Source organism: Mytilus californianus, unplaced genomic scaffold, assembly GCF_021869535.1.
Source record: "Mytilus californianus isolate M0D057914Y unplaced genomic scaffold, xbMytCali1.0.p SCAF_4, whole genome shotgun sequence".
In the NCBI taxonomy this organism is placed as follows: Eukaryota; Metazoa; Mollusca; class Bivalvia; order Mytilida; family Mytilidae; genus Mytilus; species Mytilus californianus.
This window is the reverse complement of record NW_026262690.1, coordinates 2,960,141-2,981,710: the sequence shown is the minus strand read 5'-3', so window position 1 is coordinate 2,981,710 and position 21,570 is coordinate 2,960,141. Positions and strand designations below refer to the sequence as shown.

The 21,570-nt window shown below is 32.1% G+C and overlaps 1 protein-coding gene across 10 annotated transcripts in view; it reads left to right on the top strand.

The window, feature by feature from the left end:
* Nucleotides 1–21,570, top strand: part of LOC127737292 (misshapen-like kinase 1) — a 119,908-nt gene that overhangs the window by 48,730 nt on the left and 49,608 nt on the right. For 6 of the 10 annotated variants that reach the window (XM_052247876.1, XM_052247871.1, XM_052247873.1 and 3 more), the window contains 4 exons: nt 2,992–3,047; nt 4,265–4,312; nt 8,871–8,950; nt 9,566–9,592. In XM_052247876.1, the coding sequence (XP_052103836.1) occupies nt 2,992–3,047; nt 4,265–4,312; nt 8,871–8,950; nt 9,566–9,592 (211 nt within the window). The remainder of the gene's footprint in view (nt 1–2,991; nt 3,048–4,264; nt 4,313–8,870; nt 8,951–9,565; nt 9,593–21,570) is intronic. The other 4 variants (XM_052247879.1, XM_052247874.1, XM_052247872.1 and 1 more) reach the window with 3 other exon arrangements.

Sequence of the window (21,570 nt, the reverse complement as noted above, 5' to 3'; positions counted from 1 at the left end):
TCTACTTGTCTCTTGCAACAGAGTGAAGAGACAAACTTTCTAGAGTTTGAAAGTCCATAGATAATCTCTTTATGTCTATTTTCATAGGCAACAGAGTGAAGAGACAAACTTTCTAGAGTTTGGAAGCACATAGATAATCTGTTGATGGCTATTTTCCTAGGACCAAAGATAATCTGTTTATGGCTATTTTCCTAGAACCATAGATAATCTGTTTATGGCTATTTTCCTAGGACCATAGATAATCTTTTTATGGCTATTTTCCTAGGACCATAGATAATCTGTTTATGGCTATTTTCCTAGAACCATAGATAATCTGTTTATGGCTTTTTTTTCCTAGGACCATAGATAATCTGTTTATGGCTATTTTCATAGGACCAAAGGTAATCTGTTTATGGCTATTTTCCTTGAACCATAGATAATTTGTCTTAGGACTATTTTCCTTGGACCATAGATAATCTGTTTATGGCTATTTTCCTAAGACCATAGATAATCTGTTCATGGCTATTTTCCTAGGACCATAGATAATCTGTTTATGGCTATTTTACTAGGACCATAGATAATCTGTTGATGACTATTTTCCTAGGACCATAGATAATCAGTTTATGGCTATTTTCCTAGGACCATAGATGATCTGACTATTGCTATTTAACTAGAATCATAGATAATCTGTTTATGGCTAGTTTCCTAGGCAACATCAATGATGGTATCACATTCACACTCATCAATGATGGACAACTTCAAAGCAAGAGGAAAATTGCTGTTCTTAATCTTGAATGTTGTGTTCAAATAAATAAAGAAATACATTGTTTTCTTAGCCTGTTTATTTATTATCATTAAGGTATACAACTTGTAAGAATTTATAAAATAACAAATACTTTTTATATGACCGTCGCACATTGGTTTTCGCACTCTAACTTTAGTTTAAGTGAATGGATCTCTATGAAATTTTACCATAAGGTTCAATACCACAAAAGGAAGGTTGGGATTGATTTTGGGGGTTATGGTACCAACAGTTAAGGAATAAGGGGCCAAAAATAAGCATTTTTGTAACTTCTAGACATAACTTGTGTGTTAGTGTATGGATCTCTCTGACATTGTACCACAAGGTTCCATATCACACAGGGAATGCTGGGATTGATTTTAGAGGGGTAATTGCCTCAAAATATTAGGAATTAGGGGCCAAAAAAGGGGCAAAAAACAAGCATTTTTCTAGTTTCATGACAATAACTTGTGTGTAAGTGTATGGATCTTTATGAAATTGTACTACAAGGTTACATATCACAAAGGGAAAGCTGGAATTGAGTTTGGGGGTAATTGCCCAAAACGTTTAGGAAAAAGGGGCCAAAAAGGGGCCAAAAATAAGCATTTTTCTAGTTTCCAGACAATAACTTGTGTTCAAGTATATGGATCTCTCTGAAATTGTACTGCAAGGTTCCATACCACAAAGGGAAGGCTGGGATTGATTTTGGGGGTAATTGCTTCAAAATTTTAGGAATTAGGGGCCAAAAAAGGGGCAAAAAACAAGCATTTTTCTAGTTTCAGGACAATAACTTGTATGTAAGTGTATGGATCTTTATGAAATTGTACTACAAGGTTCCATATCACAAAGGGAAAGCTGGGTTTGAGTTTGGGGGGTAATTGCCCTAAATGTTTAGGAATTTGGGGCCAAAAAGGGGCCAAAAAACAAGCATTTTTCCAGACAATAACTTGTGTTCAAGTGTATGGATCTTTCTGAAATTGTACTGAAGGTACCATACCACAAAGGGAAGGCTGGGATTGAGTTTGGGGGTGATGAATCATAAGGGGGTTCAAAAAATTTGGGGGGGATTTTTTTTTCTTTAAAATTTTCCATTTTAAATAGGTTATTTCTGATTTATATATAAAAGCAAATAATAATGATATGGTTTGAATAGGTAAATTAAAAAATTTTAAGTTCTTAAACCACATTCATTCTGTGTCAGAAACCTGTGCTGTGTCAAATATTCAATCACAATCCAAATTCAGTGCTGTTTCAAGCTTGAATGTTGTGTCCATACTTGCCCCAACTGTTCAGGGATCGACCTCTGTGGTCGTATCAAGCTGCGCCCAGCGAAGCATTTTATTAGATAGTATTACATTTTAATTTGTGGTAATCTGTAGTTCAGACAATTTAAAAAATTAGTTGAATTGTTTTTCTTTATCTGGAAGGTTTCTTGAATATCTGCCAATAAAATGAAAGTATTCATAACTATATACAAACTCACAAGTTGTCCTACATCTTTATGCCCCCGCCGTAGCGGAGTGGGCATTAAATTTTACCCTTGTCAGTCTGTACGTCCGTACGTCCCATAATTGGTTTCCGTTCTCTAACTTTAGTTTGCCTTAACCAAATGTTATGAAACTTATACACAATGCTTATTACCTTAAAACACAGACCAAGATTGAAATTTGGTGTTTTTTTTTGTTTCCTTTCTCTAATTTTAGTTTGCCTCAACTAAATGTTATGAAACCTATATACAATGCTTATTACCACAAAACACAGATCAAGTTTGAATTTTGGTGGCGTTACTTTTACCGTTCTTAAGTTATGCCCCTCTACAAATGGAAATATTGCTGAATTTTTGGTTTCCGTTCTCTAACTTTAGTTTGCCTCAACCAAATGTTATGAAACTTATGCACAATGCTAATTACCACAAAACACAGATCAAGTTTGAATTTTGGTGGCGTCACTTTCACTGTTCTAGAGTTATGCCCCTTTACAAATGGAAAAATTGCTAAACTTTTGGTTTCCGTTCTCTAACTTAAGTTTGCCTCAACTAAGTGTTATGAAACGTATACACAATGCTTATTACCACAAAACTCAGATCAGGTACAAATTTAGGTAGCGTCACTTTTACAGATCTTGAGTTATGTCCCTTTATAACATTATATGCAAGCGGGGGCATCATCTGTGTCCCATGGACACATTCCCCATTTATTCATACTCTAATATATATTGATGTTTAATTTCAGACCACCTGGTAATTACAGTAAGGACACATTAGAAACACTTTCTTCTATGGTTGATGGTAGGTATTAGACATTACACAATTCTTGGATCAATAGGCAATGGAATACTATCAATTTTCTGAAAGCAACTAACATCACATAAAAAATAAATCATTTCAAGCACTGAAATTAATAATGTTTTCATGATAACCAAACAGTCCAATGATATTCATGAAAAATACTATAACAAATATACTATATATACAAAACATTTTAAAGGCAGATCATTAATTTTACTGTTTCTGTCTAATTTATTCATAACATTTATGGATTCAGGACGACTTAAAGCTTGACATATAAAGACACCTATCACTATTTATAGACTGTATATTTCCATATAGAAGTGTTCTGGTTATTTTTGTTGTCTGGTTGCTATCTTATTGACTTATACCCAACATTCACTTTTATTCATTTATAGGATAATATAAGTTGTAAATTAGGAGGATTAAACATGGACATTTTTTGGACGAAAAATTTCAGAGAATATAAATGATAGCGTCATAAGTAAAAAGTTAAAGCTGTCTTCTAAGAGTTTTTCAAATATAACGCGTTAACTGGACTAAGTTTTTACAATGATATCAATCAGAATCTTAAATGCATAAGATTAATTTGCAATATATGTATCTGAAATTAGCCAAAGTATATTTGCTTTTTCCGGAATTTGGACTTTTTTATACTTAACATAGAGGTTATTGCACATAGTCCTTAATCTTTGTTCTTATTCCCTATTTTAGAGCCTAAAACAAATAGGTTTGATATACTGAAAGTTGGTTTATTTATACTTAACATAGTGGTCATTGCACTTGGTTCAAAGTCTTTGTACATAGTCCTTAGTCTTAGTGCCTATTTTAGAGCCAAACAAATAGGTTTGCTTTGCTGGAAGTTAGGTTTTGTCTTATACTTTACATACTATTATCAAAGTACAGATGACTGGCAGATAGATGTTATTGGCTAATTGACACTTGTTTCAGTTGTTTCAGAAAAAGTACATAGGTCTTTAGAGGCAATTTTTTTAATCAATTTGACGCACTATAAAATGAATAAACAAGCAGTTGATGTAAAACTTTAGGTACAATATGTGAATATGTAAGACTCTCCATAAATCTGTAAAGTGTAGGTACGATATATGAATATGTAAGACTCTCCATAAATCTGTAAAGTGTAGGTACAATATATGAATATGTAAATCTGTATATACAACTTCTATATATTATGTGACAATGTTTGTTGATTGTAGACAACACATTACAATCTATGATTATACATGATGTTATACATGATGATGGTGAGTATAGATACAACAAGCAGTAACACTGAATAGCTACCATCAATTTGACATTTACTCAAAGACAATAGATAACACTTAAATTAAAAAAAAAAACAGATTTTATATTTAAAAAAAAGGTAAATTACTAAGAATTTTAAACATTTTTTAGCATGTCAAATTCCATGTTGCATATGTGTAAATATAAAGGTAAACCCAATGTTACCAACACAATCATTTAAGGTAGATTGACTTGGTGGCTGCCATCTTGGAACTTCTCTGTAAACTTGGTGTTAGCAAACATTTATTGGGTCACTTAACTATATAGCTGAACTGGCTTTCTGGTTCTAAAATGATTCAAAATGTAAAGTTCTTTTTATTGAGACAAATTTATTAGCCATCTAATTGTCCACATGTCTCAGTTTATAAAGAGGGAAATATATACAATATGATTTGTAAAATTTGAAAGTCAATCAACCTTAATTGCAGGCATTAGTATGTACCACATACCTTGAACCTGTGGTCAGTCAAAAATGTTCTGATAACCTGCACATTGACATAAACCTGGCTTGTTCACTGACATGTAACTATAGTCTAGTTAAGTAAGGGACCATCAGTTTTACTGCTTATTGTATTGTGTGTGACATATTTTACAAGAATGTTGTAAATAATTATGCCTTTTGATTTCAAACCAATATTTTCATATATTTTATTAGGATACCATTTTCTCAGTCATTACATTAAGGTATTTGGATAAAATCAAATGGGGAAAGGTTACCATGTGGGTACATGTCTGTTACATGTTAATCACCATTCATCATTTTTTGTATCTTATAAAATTTATTTCCTGCATGCTAATATTCTGACTATTTTACTGTTCAAGTAGGGGACAAAACTACTGAAGAAAAATTGGGCCAAAATTCTGTAGGAAACAACAAAACTCAATATTGTATTTACTCTTTCGAATAGTCTTTGTGGAGTATAAAAATTTCAATAGAGTACATTTTTTACTAAGGGATGAAGAATAAGCATGGTAACACTTGATCTATCAGAATTACAATATGTATGTTCTGTTGCTAGTTAAGTTTCAAAATGTGAAAAAAGTAATGTTCTTTTTTTTAATGGGGTTGATGATATTTGATTTTTTACAGTTAATAGTTTTGAAAATCAGTCAAATAATAATATCAGTCTTTGCAGAAAAAAATTGATGCTAATATTTAATTTCATTATATTTTGTTTCTTCATAATGTGCATGTTGATATAATTATTTAAAAAACAGTAGTTATTAAATAAATAATTAATGTGTGTTTAACTATTAGACTTTTATACTCAAAATCTAGAACAATTTTAATAACCTTCTTACAGAGAAATAAATTGAGTGTACATTCATTATACTTAGGTTCTATTTTTACATAGGGATCCTTGGATTTCAATCCATTTTAGAAGCTTTTATAGTATATTCCAAGGTTAATGTTGTAAAAATGTACGCTATTTTTATATTTGAATTGGGATCTTTTTTGCTGTTTCACATCTTGTAGAAAATGTGTTGTATTTTTTGTGTTATTTTGCATATTAAGGTAATCATGTTCACTGGCATAAAGGTCATAAGTTCATGTTCATTATCAGTTTGAAAAGCATAGATTGTTTTGCACTTTGTTTTATGTGATGAAGTGTTTATTATATCCTTGCATATGTCTACATACTTATAATTAGCTCACCTGTTTAAGTAAGGACAAGAGTTAGTTATTGCCATCAGTAAGCATCTGTCACATGTCCATTTGTCTGTATGTCTGTCTCAATGCTTTTTATACGACCGCAAAAAAATTTTTGTGGTCGTATATTGGTATGACGTTGGCGTCGTCATCGTCGTCCGAAGACACATTAGTTTACGCACTCTAACTTTAGTTTAAGTGAATGGATCTCTATGAAATTTTACCATAAGGTTCAATACCACAAAAGGAAGGTGGGGATTGATTTTGGGGGTTATGGTACCAACAGTTAAGGAATGAGGGGGCAAAAAGGGGCCAAAAATAAGCATTTTCTAGTTTCCAGACAATAACTGTGGAACGGTGTATGGATCTCTCTGAAATTATACTACAAGTTTCCATACCACAAAGGGATGGTTAGGATTTGCTTTGAGGGGTTATTGCTCAAACCGTTTAAGAATTAGGGGCAAAAAAGGGGGAAAAACAAGGTTGTCCTCATTAATGGACAAATACTTTAGTACAAAACATAATTTAAAGCAGTGTAAGGGAGATAAATCAAATACATCATTGAAATTATCTCCCTTACACTGCTTTTAAATTATGTATAAAGTAATGGTTAATGAACAATTAAGATAATTTAAAACAGTGTAAGGGAGGTAATCCAAATACAACGTTTTGGTTACTTCCCTTACACTGCTTTTAAATTATGTTTAAAGAAATGCATATTTATAAAGGAAGACCAGTATGGCGCATTAGATTTGTAAAATCTTTGACCACATTTATTTATTTGTTATGCCGAATCTAACCGTGTATTTAGATTTTTAATTTTGGGTCCAGTTTTCAAATTGGTCTACATTAAGGTCCAAAGGGTCCAAAATTAAACTTTGTTTGATTTTAACAAAAATTGAATATATGGGGTTCTTTGATATGCTGAATCTAAACATGTATTTAGATTTTTGATTTTTGGCCCAGTTTTCAAGTTGGTCCAAATTGGGGTCCAAAATTAAACTTTGTTTGATTTCAACAAAAATTGAATATATGGGGTTCTTTGATATGCTGAATCTAACCATGTATTTAGATTTTTTATTTGTGGACCCCACTATCAAATTGGTTCATATTGAGGTCAAAAGGGTCCAAAATTAAACTTTGTTTGATTTCATCAAAAATTGAATTATTGGGGTTCTTTGATATGCCAAATCTAACCGTGTATTTAGATTTTTAATTTTGGGTCCCGTTTTTTAAATTGGTCTACATTAAGGTCCAAAGGGTCCAAAATTAAACTTAGTTTGATTTTAACAAAAATTGAATTCTTGGGGTTCTTTGATATGCTGAATCTAAACATGTGTTTAGATTTTTGATTATGGGCCCAGTTTTCAAGTTGGTCCAAGTTGGGGTCCAAAATTAAACTTTGTTTGATTTCAACAAAAATTGAATATATGGGTTTCTTTGATATGCTGAATCTAAACATGTATTTAGATTTTAGATTTTTGGCCCAGTTTTCAAGTTGGTCCAAATTGGGGTCCAAAATTAAAGTTTGTTTGATTTCAACAAAAATTGAATATATGGGGTTCTTTGATATGCTGTATCTTACCATGTATTTAGATTTTTTATTTGTGGGCCCAATATCAAATTGGTTCATATTGAGGTCAAAAGGCTCCAAATTAATTCAAAATTAAACTTTGTTTGATTTCATCAAAAATTGAATTATTGGGGTTCTTTGATATGCCAAATCTAACCGTGTTTTTAGATTTTTAATTTTGGGTCCCGTTTTTTAAATTGGTCTACATTAAGGTCCAAATGTCCAAAATTAAACTTAGTTTGATTTTAACAAAAATTGAATTCTTGGGGTACTTTGATCTGCTGAATCTAAACATGTGTTTAGATTTTTGATTATGGGACCAGTTTTCAAGTTTGTCCAAGTTGGGATCCAAAATTAAACTTTGTTTGATTTCAACAAAAATTGAATATATGGGGTTCTTTGATATGCTGAATCTAACCATGTATTTTGATTTTGGACATTGGACCATAATAGGTAAATTAAAAAAATTGAAGTTCTTAGACCACTTTCTCTCTGTGTCAGAAACCTATGCTGTGTCAAATATTTAATCACAATCCAAATTAAGAGCTGTATCAAGCTTGAATGTTGTGTCCATACTTGCCCCAACTGTTCAGGGTTCGACCTCTGCGGTCGTATCAAGCTGCGCCCAGCGAAGCATTTTATTAAAACATCTGAAATTATTGGGCCAATGCAAACCTTGTTCATTGTCCTTTGGATGGTTATTTTCAAACTGGTGATGATCACTTCAAACAATATCATGGCTGCACTGCTACTTAGAATTTTAAAAAAATTGACACAATTTCTGTAGCACTTTAATAGAGTTTACCAAAAAAATTCAAAGAAAAATACTCTTAAAAATCCAAAAGAGGACTTAAAGCAAGTTCCCAAATAATGTGGATAGTGCCCTCACAATTATTGCTGGAAATATTTGTCTTATTGAATCAATGTTAAGCATTAAAGTCAGGTGAACTGTACAGGCTCTCTGAACATGTATGAAACAAGAATACTCAAAATGAAAAGATATCAAAATATTTGAACTAAGCAGTGCTCATCATTATATAGACGAGAGACAAGTTCAATAAATTTGGAAAGCAACTGTTTTGTAGAATTTCCTTCTTGGACATTTAAGTGTTATGTCTTTAAGGCCTCTCATGAAATGAACATTGCTTTACAGAACACTAATACTTCTGAAAGGAACATTGCTTTACAGATAACTAATACTTCAGAAATGCATGCTTATGTCAATTTTTTATGATCAGTTGGATTAAAAAAAATGTTAAGATATAAATAAATGTAATTATTTCTGTTTCATAAGATCAAAATGGTAGTCCAAACCTGAAAAATAAAGATCACAGTAGAAAAAAGGAAGATGATGATACATTGGTTGTACGAAGGGTAAGTACAAAAATAATGGTTCAAAAAATATTTACAATTTTCTGATTGTTGCATTTCCTCATCTGTGAAAAATACCATTAAGGTCAAAGAGTGGTAAAAAAAACCTCATAAAATGACCAACTGAAGGCCAAAATTCAATTGATTTCACATTGCCCAAATCATGTGAGCTTTTTGTCATCATATTTATCAATGTCTTGTCCTTGCGTTCTTTTAGAACTTCATGGCTGACATGAATCTTGACTGGATATTGTTGTTTGCTTAACCCCCCATTGAAATTTTCCATCCATTATAAGGAATGGAATAGATTATCAATGCAAGTTTCTCAATTGGTAGATTAAAAAAAGTGATAGAAACAAAGAAGTAGCTGATAAATTTGATAGGATATGCTCAAAAATTTTGTTACACAGCCAATCAATCACCCATAGACCTCTCCAATGGTTGCTGCTCATATAAAGAGGGTGACTTTCTCCCAAGACATAGTAGGCATAGATGGTATTTACAATAAGAGAGTTAAGACATAGTATAACTGTGACTGGAGAAGCATGCTGAAAATGTTCTATATACCAAATGTGTACAGAAAAAAATATATGGAAGGAATATTTTGTTTTAATTTAGCATTTAAGATCGTTTAGTTGGTTTAAGGTAAGTGATACAATGGTATAATCCGTATTGCTGATTTCTGGTGGATGTAATAATGTCTTCCCACTCATTTTATGACAGTAGTATTCTTCTTGGACTATATTATTCCCCATTTATCATATGACAGTATTATTCTTCTTGGACAATCATGCATAATCTTAATATAGAGATGAAAACTATTTACATATTTTGTTGATCATTATTTTTTTTTCAAAGATCAACACTATTGATACATACAATTTTTCTAGCATGAAATATGAACAGAAAATATATTGGAGTTTTCCCCCTTGCATTGAAAGAAATACTATAATCATTACACCTGAATGGCCAAACATTTAATCCTAAGTGATACTCCAGAGGCATGTGAAAGAATAAATTGCATTTTTCTTCTCTTATTATGATTTGAGATTATACAACCTAGATTGACACTGCATGTCCTTACATGTTTATATACAAATGTAATTCTCATTCTGCACATATGATTTAATGCAGGATTATCTTACACTACACAATATTTTATCGCTTTGATAGTGGATTGGCATATCATATGTTATGTATAGCCAATGTAGTACATTGTAAGTCAAATATATTTACATGGATACATATATCTAAGTAATAGTGGCTTATCTAACTTTATTAAGTGATGTTAAGACATTTGATCATGCTAAAAAATAACATACAATTGACAAGTTTTCTAAGACAGTAATGTGTTTCTATCGCCTGTAATTTTAACCTTGACGTTAATTTATATCTTGGAGTATTATTTATAACACCAATGGTATTTAAGTTTAAACATATAATTATAAATTTCTCTGATGGTCTTTTATGTCAGGAAACTATAGTTTATTGTCAAGGGGGAGGTAACCTCATCATTATTTATACCTTTGATTCAGTCAACCTTCTTAAATCAGCGTAGAAAATTATAGCTTGTATTTTACCAGCTTTTCCTCTCATTCATCTAATACAAAATAACAAATGATTTTTACTTTTTTTAATACAAAAATTGTCACTGAGTAGGCGGAAACTTCTTTTTTAGATATAATATTAAGCAGGTGAAATATCTCTAGGTTGCATTCAGAACGACAAGCAATTGTTTGTGCAGACAATAAGAGATTTCTCAATACATATCATTTTATGAATGATAAAGAATTTTGTTGTGTATTGTAATAGATGAATCACAGGTAATATTATGACCAGGTGTGATATCAGGTGTTAAGGAGATTTAAAGGGAAATATTCTTACTGCGATCTAATATGAAAGAAGTTTTTTTGTTTAAAATCTTCTAAAGGCCACTGATCTATTTGTATGGTTTTAAACAAAATTTAATAAATTTGCTTACTGCAAGTAGTTGACACAAAACTGCAATAATACTGTTGCAGCTTCTAGGGTATAAGATAGAACATGTAAGTTTTATTTTCTCCCTGTTGCAGTATGTGGCTCTAACATGGTCAAATCTGACCTGCAACCTTGGAGGGTTTGGGGGACGACCTTGTGACCTGCCATCTCATTTAAAACTTCCAGTGACCTTTTAGAATGGTCAAAATCTTACTTAAAAGACTTACTTTTTGCTAAAAAGATAGGGCCAGAGGAATTTTCAAAAGCAACGTTGCAACCTAAGTAGCCTGGTTTATATGAGATCAGGAGTAATAAACTTTTTAAAAAATTGACATTCTTTTTAGGACAGTGATCATTATGTATACCTTATAATAATTGGACAATGAAATATTTACAATACAGTTTCTTTTGTTCAGTCAGTAACACAGGAATTGTCTTCTTCTTTCAACCTCAGGACTGTCTGTATCTGTATATGTTCCCCAAGTACAGTTTTTATACAATGAAAAAAAAACTTAATGAAAATAAAGTGTCAATCAATTGAAAAATGGTTTTCTGTGGACCTAATGTGAAATCAAAATGAGGAAATTTATCACTGTGACACTTGTGTTATTATTGAGGCTAGCTGAGCAGGTGCTTGGAATCATTTATCTTCATTAGTTAACATATTTTTATTGCGGCAGTTTTCATTCTTAGTTTGAAGTGACTTGGGTAATTTAATGAAGTGTGTCTTATAACTATGTATAATTGCCAAGCATGTAATGAAGAAAAATCTACTTATTGGTTTATTTAGACTATTTGTTGTGTTTTTTCATAAAAAATTCAAGTTGATCTTAAAAATGACTTTCCCATAATTTAACTAGACTTAGACCTATCATATAGTTTGACATATGGTGAGGACAATCATTATATCATGATATGTAAATGTCTTTGTGGAATCTGCCTAGACCTTCAAACTTGTCCAGACTAAGACCTATCTATAGTTTGACATATGGTGAGGACAATCATTATATCTTGATATGTAAATGTCTTTGTGGTGTCTGCCTAGACCTTCAAACTTGTCCAGACTTAGACCTATCTATAGTTTGACATATGGTGAGGACAATCATTATATCTTGATATGTAAATGTCTTTGTGGTGTCTGCCTAGACCTTCAAACTTGTCCAGACTTAGACCTATCTATAGTTGACATATGGTGAGGACAATCATTATATCTTGATATGTAAATGTCTTTGTGGAATCTGCCTTGACCTTCACACAATGTTGTAGAATGTAGTGGCATCAGAATGACTTAATTGTCTGAAGCTTAATACTTTAGAAAGTAGAAGTGTTAGATATTTTGTACATAGATTACAAGGGTCTGAAGTTTCTGGCTAGTGGCATATGTCAGTGGTTCAATGACTTATTAAAGTCAACATTAAGTTTTCAGGCTAAGGTCAGTTTGTCATTAACTATGAGTAGAAGTTCAACTATATTTGGTCTGAAGAATCATTGTAAGGTTAATATCTCTGACAGGGATCACATGACATTGACCTTGACATTATATTTATGGTTCAGTGAGCAAAGGCAAGTTTTTGTGATACAGTCAGGTACTGTATGTAAAAGGCTAACTGTAATTGATCTATAGAATCATAGCATGGTGGATAGGTGTATCTGAAAGGGGACACTTGATTCTGGCATAATCAAGAAGACAAGACATTTAAGCATGTTTGCAGTTGTTTTGTTTGGTTGCTGTCACTTTAATATATATCATACCCCACATTTCATTTTATTTAACTTTTATAGGCTTAGAGTTACACAGGGGTTTCTAAACATTAGGGTTACAGACTTCTTTTGGCTTTTATGTTTCCATGATGCAGAAAATTGAAACTGGTATGATATGGTATTTAAATCTGAAAAAGTTCAAAGCTCTTGTCTGTAATAGAGGAAGTTCCAACTGTAAAAACAAACCTGTATAATCTCTTTCAGTTGGAGTCATACATTTTTTCTGAAAAATAGAATAAAAAAAATCCTTTAGGATTTTAGAAGTTTGAAAATCTGGATTATCCATTCTCTACAAAGATAAAATTAATGGTCAGAAATTAATAAAGATTTGCCCGTACAAGTACACATGACTTGGTCAGAAATAAAGATTTGCCAATACAAGTACACATGACTTGGTCAGAAATAAAGATTTGCTGTTACAAGTACTTATGACTTGATCAGAAATAAAGATTTGACATTACAAGTACACATGACTTGGTCAGAAATGAATAAAATCTTTAATGAAATAATCAAACTTGTCATTTTCATGTCAAAATCCTTTTTATATTTGAAGAAAAATACTTGAAATGAGTAATTCCTAAATTCTGTCTTTGAACTTGATTGAATAGACATGATAGGACATTTCAAAAAGCTCTTTTTGTAATGAATTTTGTCCATAAATGCAATGAAAAACATGCAACAAAATCGTTGAACTAGCATCATTGAGACATGTCATCTGAGTGTTTAATTACATATGCAATTAGCTAGGGAAACACAATCTTCTGGTTGATTGGGATGATTCATGGAAGTAAATGAAATTGGAAGCTGAAAATCGAGACAAGATAATAAATTAAGCGAAATTAGAATTCCTGTAATGAAACAAAAACCTCAGTGACATATGATGATGAGCCAAGAACACTAAAAAGGACAATAGATTAATAATTTATTGAATTATGTTTTCTTGGTTTTAACACAGTAATAACTTTTAAGACTCTCTGCTTCTCAAGAGAGAACGGCAGGATTACGTCTTTTACAACCAAAGAGAATGGATGATTATATATATTTTACTTTTTAACTGAAATCTGCTTCCTCAAAGCCATAAAGTTTTTCATTTTCAGGAAGTAGTATATCTTTGACTTTATCATCGTTAACTCTCTTTTTTTGTTCTTATATAAATGTCTTATTAAAAAAGGAATAGATCTTATTTTAACCAAAACAGCTTTTGTTTGTTAAGTGTAGTTTTATTAATATGTAGATTTTCCAGCTACAAAAATACAGTAACACTTGTCTTTCTGAGGAGTTTTTATTACAGTATAATTCTGTTGAGTCAATACAAAAGTTTGAAATAGTGACCCTGTAAACCTATTGTATTTTTTTCCTTGTTACTGAATTCCTCAGATTAATTGAAGGAAATAGATACTAGTAAATATGCTGTAATAAACATCATGGCGACAATTACTAGTATTATAGATATAACTGTGCCCAAGTTTTTTCTGCTGGAAATAATGTAAGAGAAATATAGACCAAGGTGTGTTAAAATCCTTGTTTGAATTGTTATAGCATAGAAGTATTTGTTCTTACCATTGTCAGCTAAAGTCATCAGACAGGTTAAGAAAGCCATTTATTTGTAACCACACAAAATACCAGTAATTATCACAACAATTATGTCGCCTAGATGCACTAAATTATCATAAAAAATAAAAGTATCAAATCCCAAAAATGTCTTTTGAACAAAGGAAAACTTATGTTACACTCTTCAGGGTAAAAAACTTCTGGTTTAAGATAAAAAGTAAAACTAAAGTTTAGAAATGTGAGATTTAGGACAAAGTATAAACAACATGCAATGAATTGATTCAAGAAAGTTGATTTTATCACTTATTTAAGATAATTACTTTTAAGGTTCTCAATTTATATAAAAGAATGAGTAATAGTACAAAACATATAATTAATATAACAGTCCTTGTAAAGTATTCTTATACACAATTAATTATTCACCATTTGTTTTGTTGGGTATGCTGTATTTGTTAAGGGTAACAAGATTAGTCTGTGGGTCCAGGCCTTGCGGTCATAAAAGTTTCGAGCACAATTATGGTACTCAGACTCAGAAATCAACCAATCAAAATACTGGATTTGGTGTTTCGAGCACAAATTTTGTACTCCCGAGTACTGAGTACAGTTTTATGACCGAGGACCCTGGTCACATGGAAAACAAACTTGACTCATGTTTTTGTGAATTTCAGAGTTCTCAGAGGTCTCACTTATTTCTATTAATCATTTCATTATAAAGTCTTAATTTAGTTGATCTTTTTTTCAAGAAAATCTAAATGATAAATACAGTCATACTTTTTTTTTTCTTTGAAAATGGGGCAGAATATTGGCCAATGGGGATATGCTTAGTTTCCTAGCTTTAAGTTCAGTGTGGGGCAGAATATTGGCCAATGGGGATATGCTTAGTTTCCTAGTTTTAAGTTCAGTGTGGGGCAGAATATTGGCCAATGGGGATATGCTTAGTTTCCTAGTTTTAAGTTCAGTGTGGGGCAGAATATTGGCCAATGGGGATATGCTTAGTTTCCTAGTTTTAAGTTCAGTGTGGGGCAGAATATTGGCCAATGGGGATATGCTTAGTTTCCTAGTTTTAAGTTCAGAAAAGGATTATACACTGAAGACTTTCATGCAAATCATCAACCAAAAGCTTTCTTCTGTTATTTATACTTGGCTGACTATTGGAAAACAGCATAACACTGTTTATTGCCTACTTTGCACTGTAAGAAGTCTTAAGTTTCATAAGTGCCCTCAGAGACAAAGCTATAACGAGGGTCACTTAACGCTAAGTGACTCTTCTTTGTAAAGGACCAATTAAACAAATATAAGTTGTAGTATTTCCTCTATGAAATGATGAATTGACAACTGTTCTTAATTTTACATTAAGAACAGAACATTGCAGTGTTTTAGAAGAATCAACCATCCAAGTGCTTTATTGTACATGTAAATGAACATTTTATTTGAAAATAATCAAAGGTGTTTCTAGTGGCTCTTTGCATGAGTTGGAAGAATACTGTAAATTCAGAAATTATTGCTTGTATATATTATTGAGATTTTTGAAGAATAGACAAAAATGGGAGAATAATTATTGTGACTTCCAAGAAAATCCTCATATAGATGTATGTATCAGCTATCAGAATGCAAGTTTTTATTATTGCAAAATTCACCCATTCACATTATTCGCAATTTAAAAACCTCGCAATAATTTCTGAATTGAGAGTATTCTGCATGACGCTGATGTTAGAGAGGTTTATTGCAGTCTTGGTCATGTAAGACAGGTCTATCTCTGGCTGGGTGATGTAAGACAGGTCTATCTCTGGCTGGGTGATGTAAGACAGGTCTATCTCTGGCTGGGTGAAGTAAGACAGGTCTATCTCTGGCTGGGTGATGTTAGAAAGGTCAATCTCAGACTTAGACAGGTATATCTCAGGCTGGGTGATGTTAGACAGGTCTGTCTCAGGTTTGGTGATGTGAGACAGGTCTATCTCAGGTTTGATGATGTTAGACAGGTCTATCTTAGGCTGGGTGATGTTAGACAGGTCTGTCTCATGCTGGGTGATGTTAGACAGGTCTATCGCAGGTTTAGTGATGTTAAACAGGTCTATCTCAGGCTTGGTGATGCTAGACAGGTCTATCTCAGGCTGGGTGATGTTAGACAGATCTATCTCAGGTTTAGTGATGTTAGACAGGTCTATCTCAGATTTGGTGATGTTAGACAGGTCTATCTCAGTCTGGGTAATGTTAGAGAGGTCTATCTCAGGCTGGGTGATGTTAGACAGGTCTATCTCAGGTTTGGGGATGTTAAACAGGTCTATATCAGGTTTTGTGATTTTAAACAGGTCTATCTCAGGCTTGGCAATGCTAGACAGGTCTATCTCAGGCTGGGTGATGTTAGACAGGTCTTTATCAGGTTTGGTGATGTTATGCAGGTCTATCTCAGGCTTGGTGATGTTAGACAGGTCTATCTCAGGCTGGATGATGCTGGAGACTTGATTTCCTCTTTTGAACAGTTATATTTGCCATGATTAGAATAGGATATCCTTCCAGTCTATTTTCATCTTGTTGTCCATAATATGGTCAGTTATTTTAACCTGGACAGTTGGTAATAAACTTGATAAATACAGAATACATATATTTTTAGATTAGTAAACTGTTGTGGATTATAACTTAGTGTGACACCAATCAGATAGAACAGCCTGTTAACTTCTGATTTAGAAGCAGTTATTATTATCTGGTCCTAGTTTCTATATCAGTTTGGTGCAGAATAGTTTATCAGAATCATAATTATCAAAAAAATGAATGATTAATGACCTCATGCAGATGGATGCACTACTTAATAACATTTCATCTGAAAATTCATTTCTCAATCATTTCAAATTTACTGTCATTTGGATGGTGGAAATAAAAAGACAAATATACCATCAGTGGTGAACTGGAAAATCAGGAGTCAACAACAGATCTAATGAAATATCATAGCAATTAGTAGTTCAAGGGATCCAGCTGTAAATGCTGTCAAATTAATGGGAATTTAGGTGACAAAAACAACCTTATCTTCAGATAAATTCTTCTTTTATTGGTTAGATAGTAAAATGGATAATTTTTTATCAGTCTTAGAATTTACATCTTAGATAAATTGATATTGGTTCTTCTAGTATTGAGGGGTGTTTTTGTTTGAAGAAGATTAGGTGCCAATGGATGCTTTAGATCTAATTATTGATTTATTTCTGTTGTATAAATAATAAATGAGGGGATTTTTATTGGTCTTTCATATAAAAGGACAGGTCTGAAGACTTTCATATAAAAGGACAGGTCTGAAGACTTTCTTAGAAAAGGACATGTCTGAAGACGTTTATAGAAAAGTTCATGTCTGAAGACTTTCACATAAAGGACATGTCTGAAGACGTTCATAGAAAAGATCATGTCTGAAGACTTTCATAGAAATGGACATGTCTGAAGACGTTCATAAAAAAGGACATGTCTGAAGAAGTTCATAGAAAAGGACGTTTCTGAAAATGTTAATACAAATGGACTTGTCTGAAGAAGTTCATAAAAAAGGACATGTGAGCCAAGGCTCCATGTTGAAGACCATACTTTGACCTATAATGGTTTACTTTTATAAATTTTGACTTGGAAGGAGAGTTGTCTCATTGGCACTCATACCACATCTTCTTATATCTATGTCTGAAGACGTTCATAGAAAAGTACATGTTTGATGACGTTCACAGAAAAGGACATATCTAAAGACGTTCATACAAATAAACATGTCTGAAGACGTTCATAAAAAAGGACATGTCTGAAGACGTTCATAAAAAAGGACATGTCTGAAGATGTTCATAAAAAAGGACATGTCTGAAGAAGTTCATAGAAAAGGACGTTTCTGAAAATGTTAATACAAATGGACAATTCTGAAGACGTTCATAAAAAAGGACATGTCTGAAGACATTAATACAAATGGACATGTCTGGAGACATTAATACAAATGGACATGTCTGGAGACATTAATACAAATGGACATGTCTGGAGACATTAATACAAATGGACATGTCTGGAGACATTAATACAAATGGACATGTCTGAAGATATTCATAGAAAAGGACATGTCTGAAGACATTAATACAAATGGACATGTCTGGAGACATTAATACAAAAGGACATGTCTGAAGACATTCATAGAAAAGGACATGTCTGAAGACATGAATACAAATGGACATGTCTGAAGACATTCATAGAAATGGACATGTCTGGAGACATTAATACAAATGGACATGTCTGGAGACATTAATACAAATGGACATGTCTGGAGACATTAATACAAATGGACATGTCTGAAGACATTCATAGAAAAGGACATGTCTGAAGACATTAATACAAATGGACAGGTCTGAAGACATTAATACAAATGGACATGTCTGAAGACATTCATAGAAATGGACATGTCTGGAGACATTAATACAAATGGACATGTCTGGAGACATTAATACAAATGGACATGTCTGAAGACATTCATAGAAAAGGACATGTCTGAAGACATTAATACAAATGGACATGTCTGAAGACATTCATACAAATGGACATGTCTGGAGACATTAATACAAATGGACATGTCTGGAGACATTAATACATATGGACATGTCTGAAGACATTCATAGAAATGGACATGTCTGAAGACATTAATACAAATGGACATGTCTGAAGACATTCATAGAAATGGACATGTCTGAAAACGTTAATACAAATGGACATGTCTGAAGACATTCATAGAAAAGGACATGTCTGAAGACATTAATACAAATGGACATGTCTGAAGACATTTATAGAAATGGACATGTCTGAAAACGTTAATACAAATGGACATGGCTGAAGACATTCATAGAAATGGTCATATCTGAAGACATTAATACAAATGGACATGTCTGAAGACATTCATACAAATGGACATGTCTGAGGACAACCCTAATACCAATCATACAATTGGTTGCTGATTTGTCATTTATTCAAAATTAACACACCTCATTATTATTCTATAACCAAACTAGTGTTCCTGTTAGCTAATGTTCAACCCTTAAAAATTCACAGAAATTTAATGGTATTCTTACGAAGAATAATTTCTATTACACTTGACTTGCTAAAAAGGCAGACTGTCAAATAAGCACTGAAACTAAGATGACAACATAGAATTGATATGTCAGTGACATCATTGTTTTTCAAATAGCCTTAACATTAGAGATTTAAGGTACACAACTATTTTTTTCTGCTACTGTTAACCTTTTTCTGCGGATGTTCAGTCCTTGTCCAACAAAAAAAGTCTAAGGTATATAATCAAAGACTTTCAGAAGAGCAGCCTCAAAAGTTTTGAAGAATATTTGGTAGCATTAAGTAGTTGTATCTAATATAAAAGTAACCTTTACACATCTATAGTAAAGTTATGTGGAGTCTAACCTTGAAGAAGTATGTTCCTAAGTGTATTTATATTTTAAACCAGATTTGACTCTTTAATTACTAATCATTGTTGACAGTAAAGAGAATGTTTTTTATTTTATTTCTGATGTAATGATGTTAGTTAGACATTTGTTTGATTAATACTTTACTAATGTTTGACAGATCTAAGTGTTGAACCACTATGCATTCACTGTCTGGTTTCCTGTTGTAATGTGTTTGATCTGGTATCCTTGTATAAAACACATTGACTGGTTTCTGATATCATAATAAAACCTTAGATGTTCAGGTACTTTAGGAAGTGGATACTTTAATAAGCCATGAAACATTAATGTAACTGCATATACAATTTATTGTCTTCAAAATCATCTTCATCACACACTTACAAAACTATATGATGCTACCGTAATTTTTTATCACAAAACAAGGGAAAGGTTTGACTACAAAAGTTTTGAAAACTAGGTCACTGTAGTATTTTTTTGAACTTTTGCAGACACAACTACATGTTACATTATACTTTCCAGTTAGTCAGATTTTGGCATTTATTTCACTGTCTGCCATCTGTGTAGATTGATTTTCATTTGTTTAACCTTAACTTTAACTCTAGTTAATACTGTACCAGTATGACTATAAGAAGTCCTTAAGCCATATCCAAAACTTGATTCAACTTTCAATTTCAGTAAATCAGGATCCTTAATAATACTTTACTACTGAATTCTTGCTGGACTTTCAAGATATTGGTTAAAGCAAACAACAATCAATCAAGATATTGGTTTGAAATATTGATATATTTTCACATTCAGTGTTCAAATCTAAAGTGATAACAAAGATGTGTATATATTGCTGTTGCAATACTTATGAAATAAGAAGAAATCATGAGGATGAAAGAAAGTTTGTCAAATTGTTATAGACTCTTTCTTTCCCATTTTGAATCCTACAGCAAAGATAACAGCTGGGTAAATAATAATACAAAATCCACACTGTTTCCATAAAAATCTAAATGTTCAATTTCTTTACTCTTTGATCAAATAATTAGATTTTGCAGAATTCTTTTGAATAAATTTGTCTATTGCTTCCATGTTTACTTTGTCTTGTTGTTTAAATGAGTTGTCAGTTTCTCTCATTATATTTACATCACCGTGTGTATTTAATGGTCGATTTCATGTGCAATTGATCTATGTTCTAACAACCTGCTCATTTACACTTTTGGGTAATTAGACAGAACCGATTTTGTCTTTGTCTATGTTTCATCACTTCCTTTGACTAACACCCACTTGTCTTTGAAATTGACATGTTTTATGTGCTTGACCAGTCATTAAAGCATATGTTGTCAATGAGTTAGCCAGTGCCATTGTTATAAGTGTTCTGTATCTGATGCTATTGAAGATGCTGCCTGGAGAGATTATGATCAATTTATGTTTATTTATTGTAATGGGGCATATCTAAATCTTCTATATTTATGTCATTTTCATCTGCCATTCATTTCACCTCATTTGACTGAAATTATTGAAATGTTAGTATAAAGTTTTTTCAGTCAAGTTTCAGATGCTGTAGAAGCAATATTGTCAGAACTTACAATGTCCACACTGGCCATTAAGCAAGCAAGCATCAATCAATCTATCAATGTAATGTCCTTGATTTTAATTAAGGATTTTATTATACATTTCATTACACAGAAATTATATTAACTTTTGTACAGTAAGATGTTTAACATATGACTGTGTTGTTTGTTCTGATACCTGCATAAGCCTTCAAAAGTGAGATGAAAATAAGTTAGCCATGACAGCTTCTTCTCTATTAGTTTTAATTAAATGACGACCTCATTCATTTCTCTTTCAGATTCTCTTTTATGCCATATATATTATAGATAGAACACATGAATTGTTTACAGAACTCTGCAACTTCTGTTTAAAATTATACTGTAAATT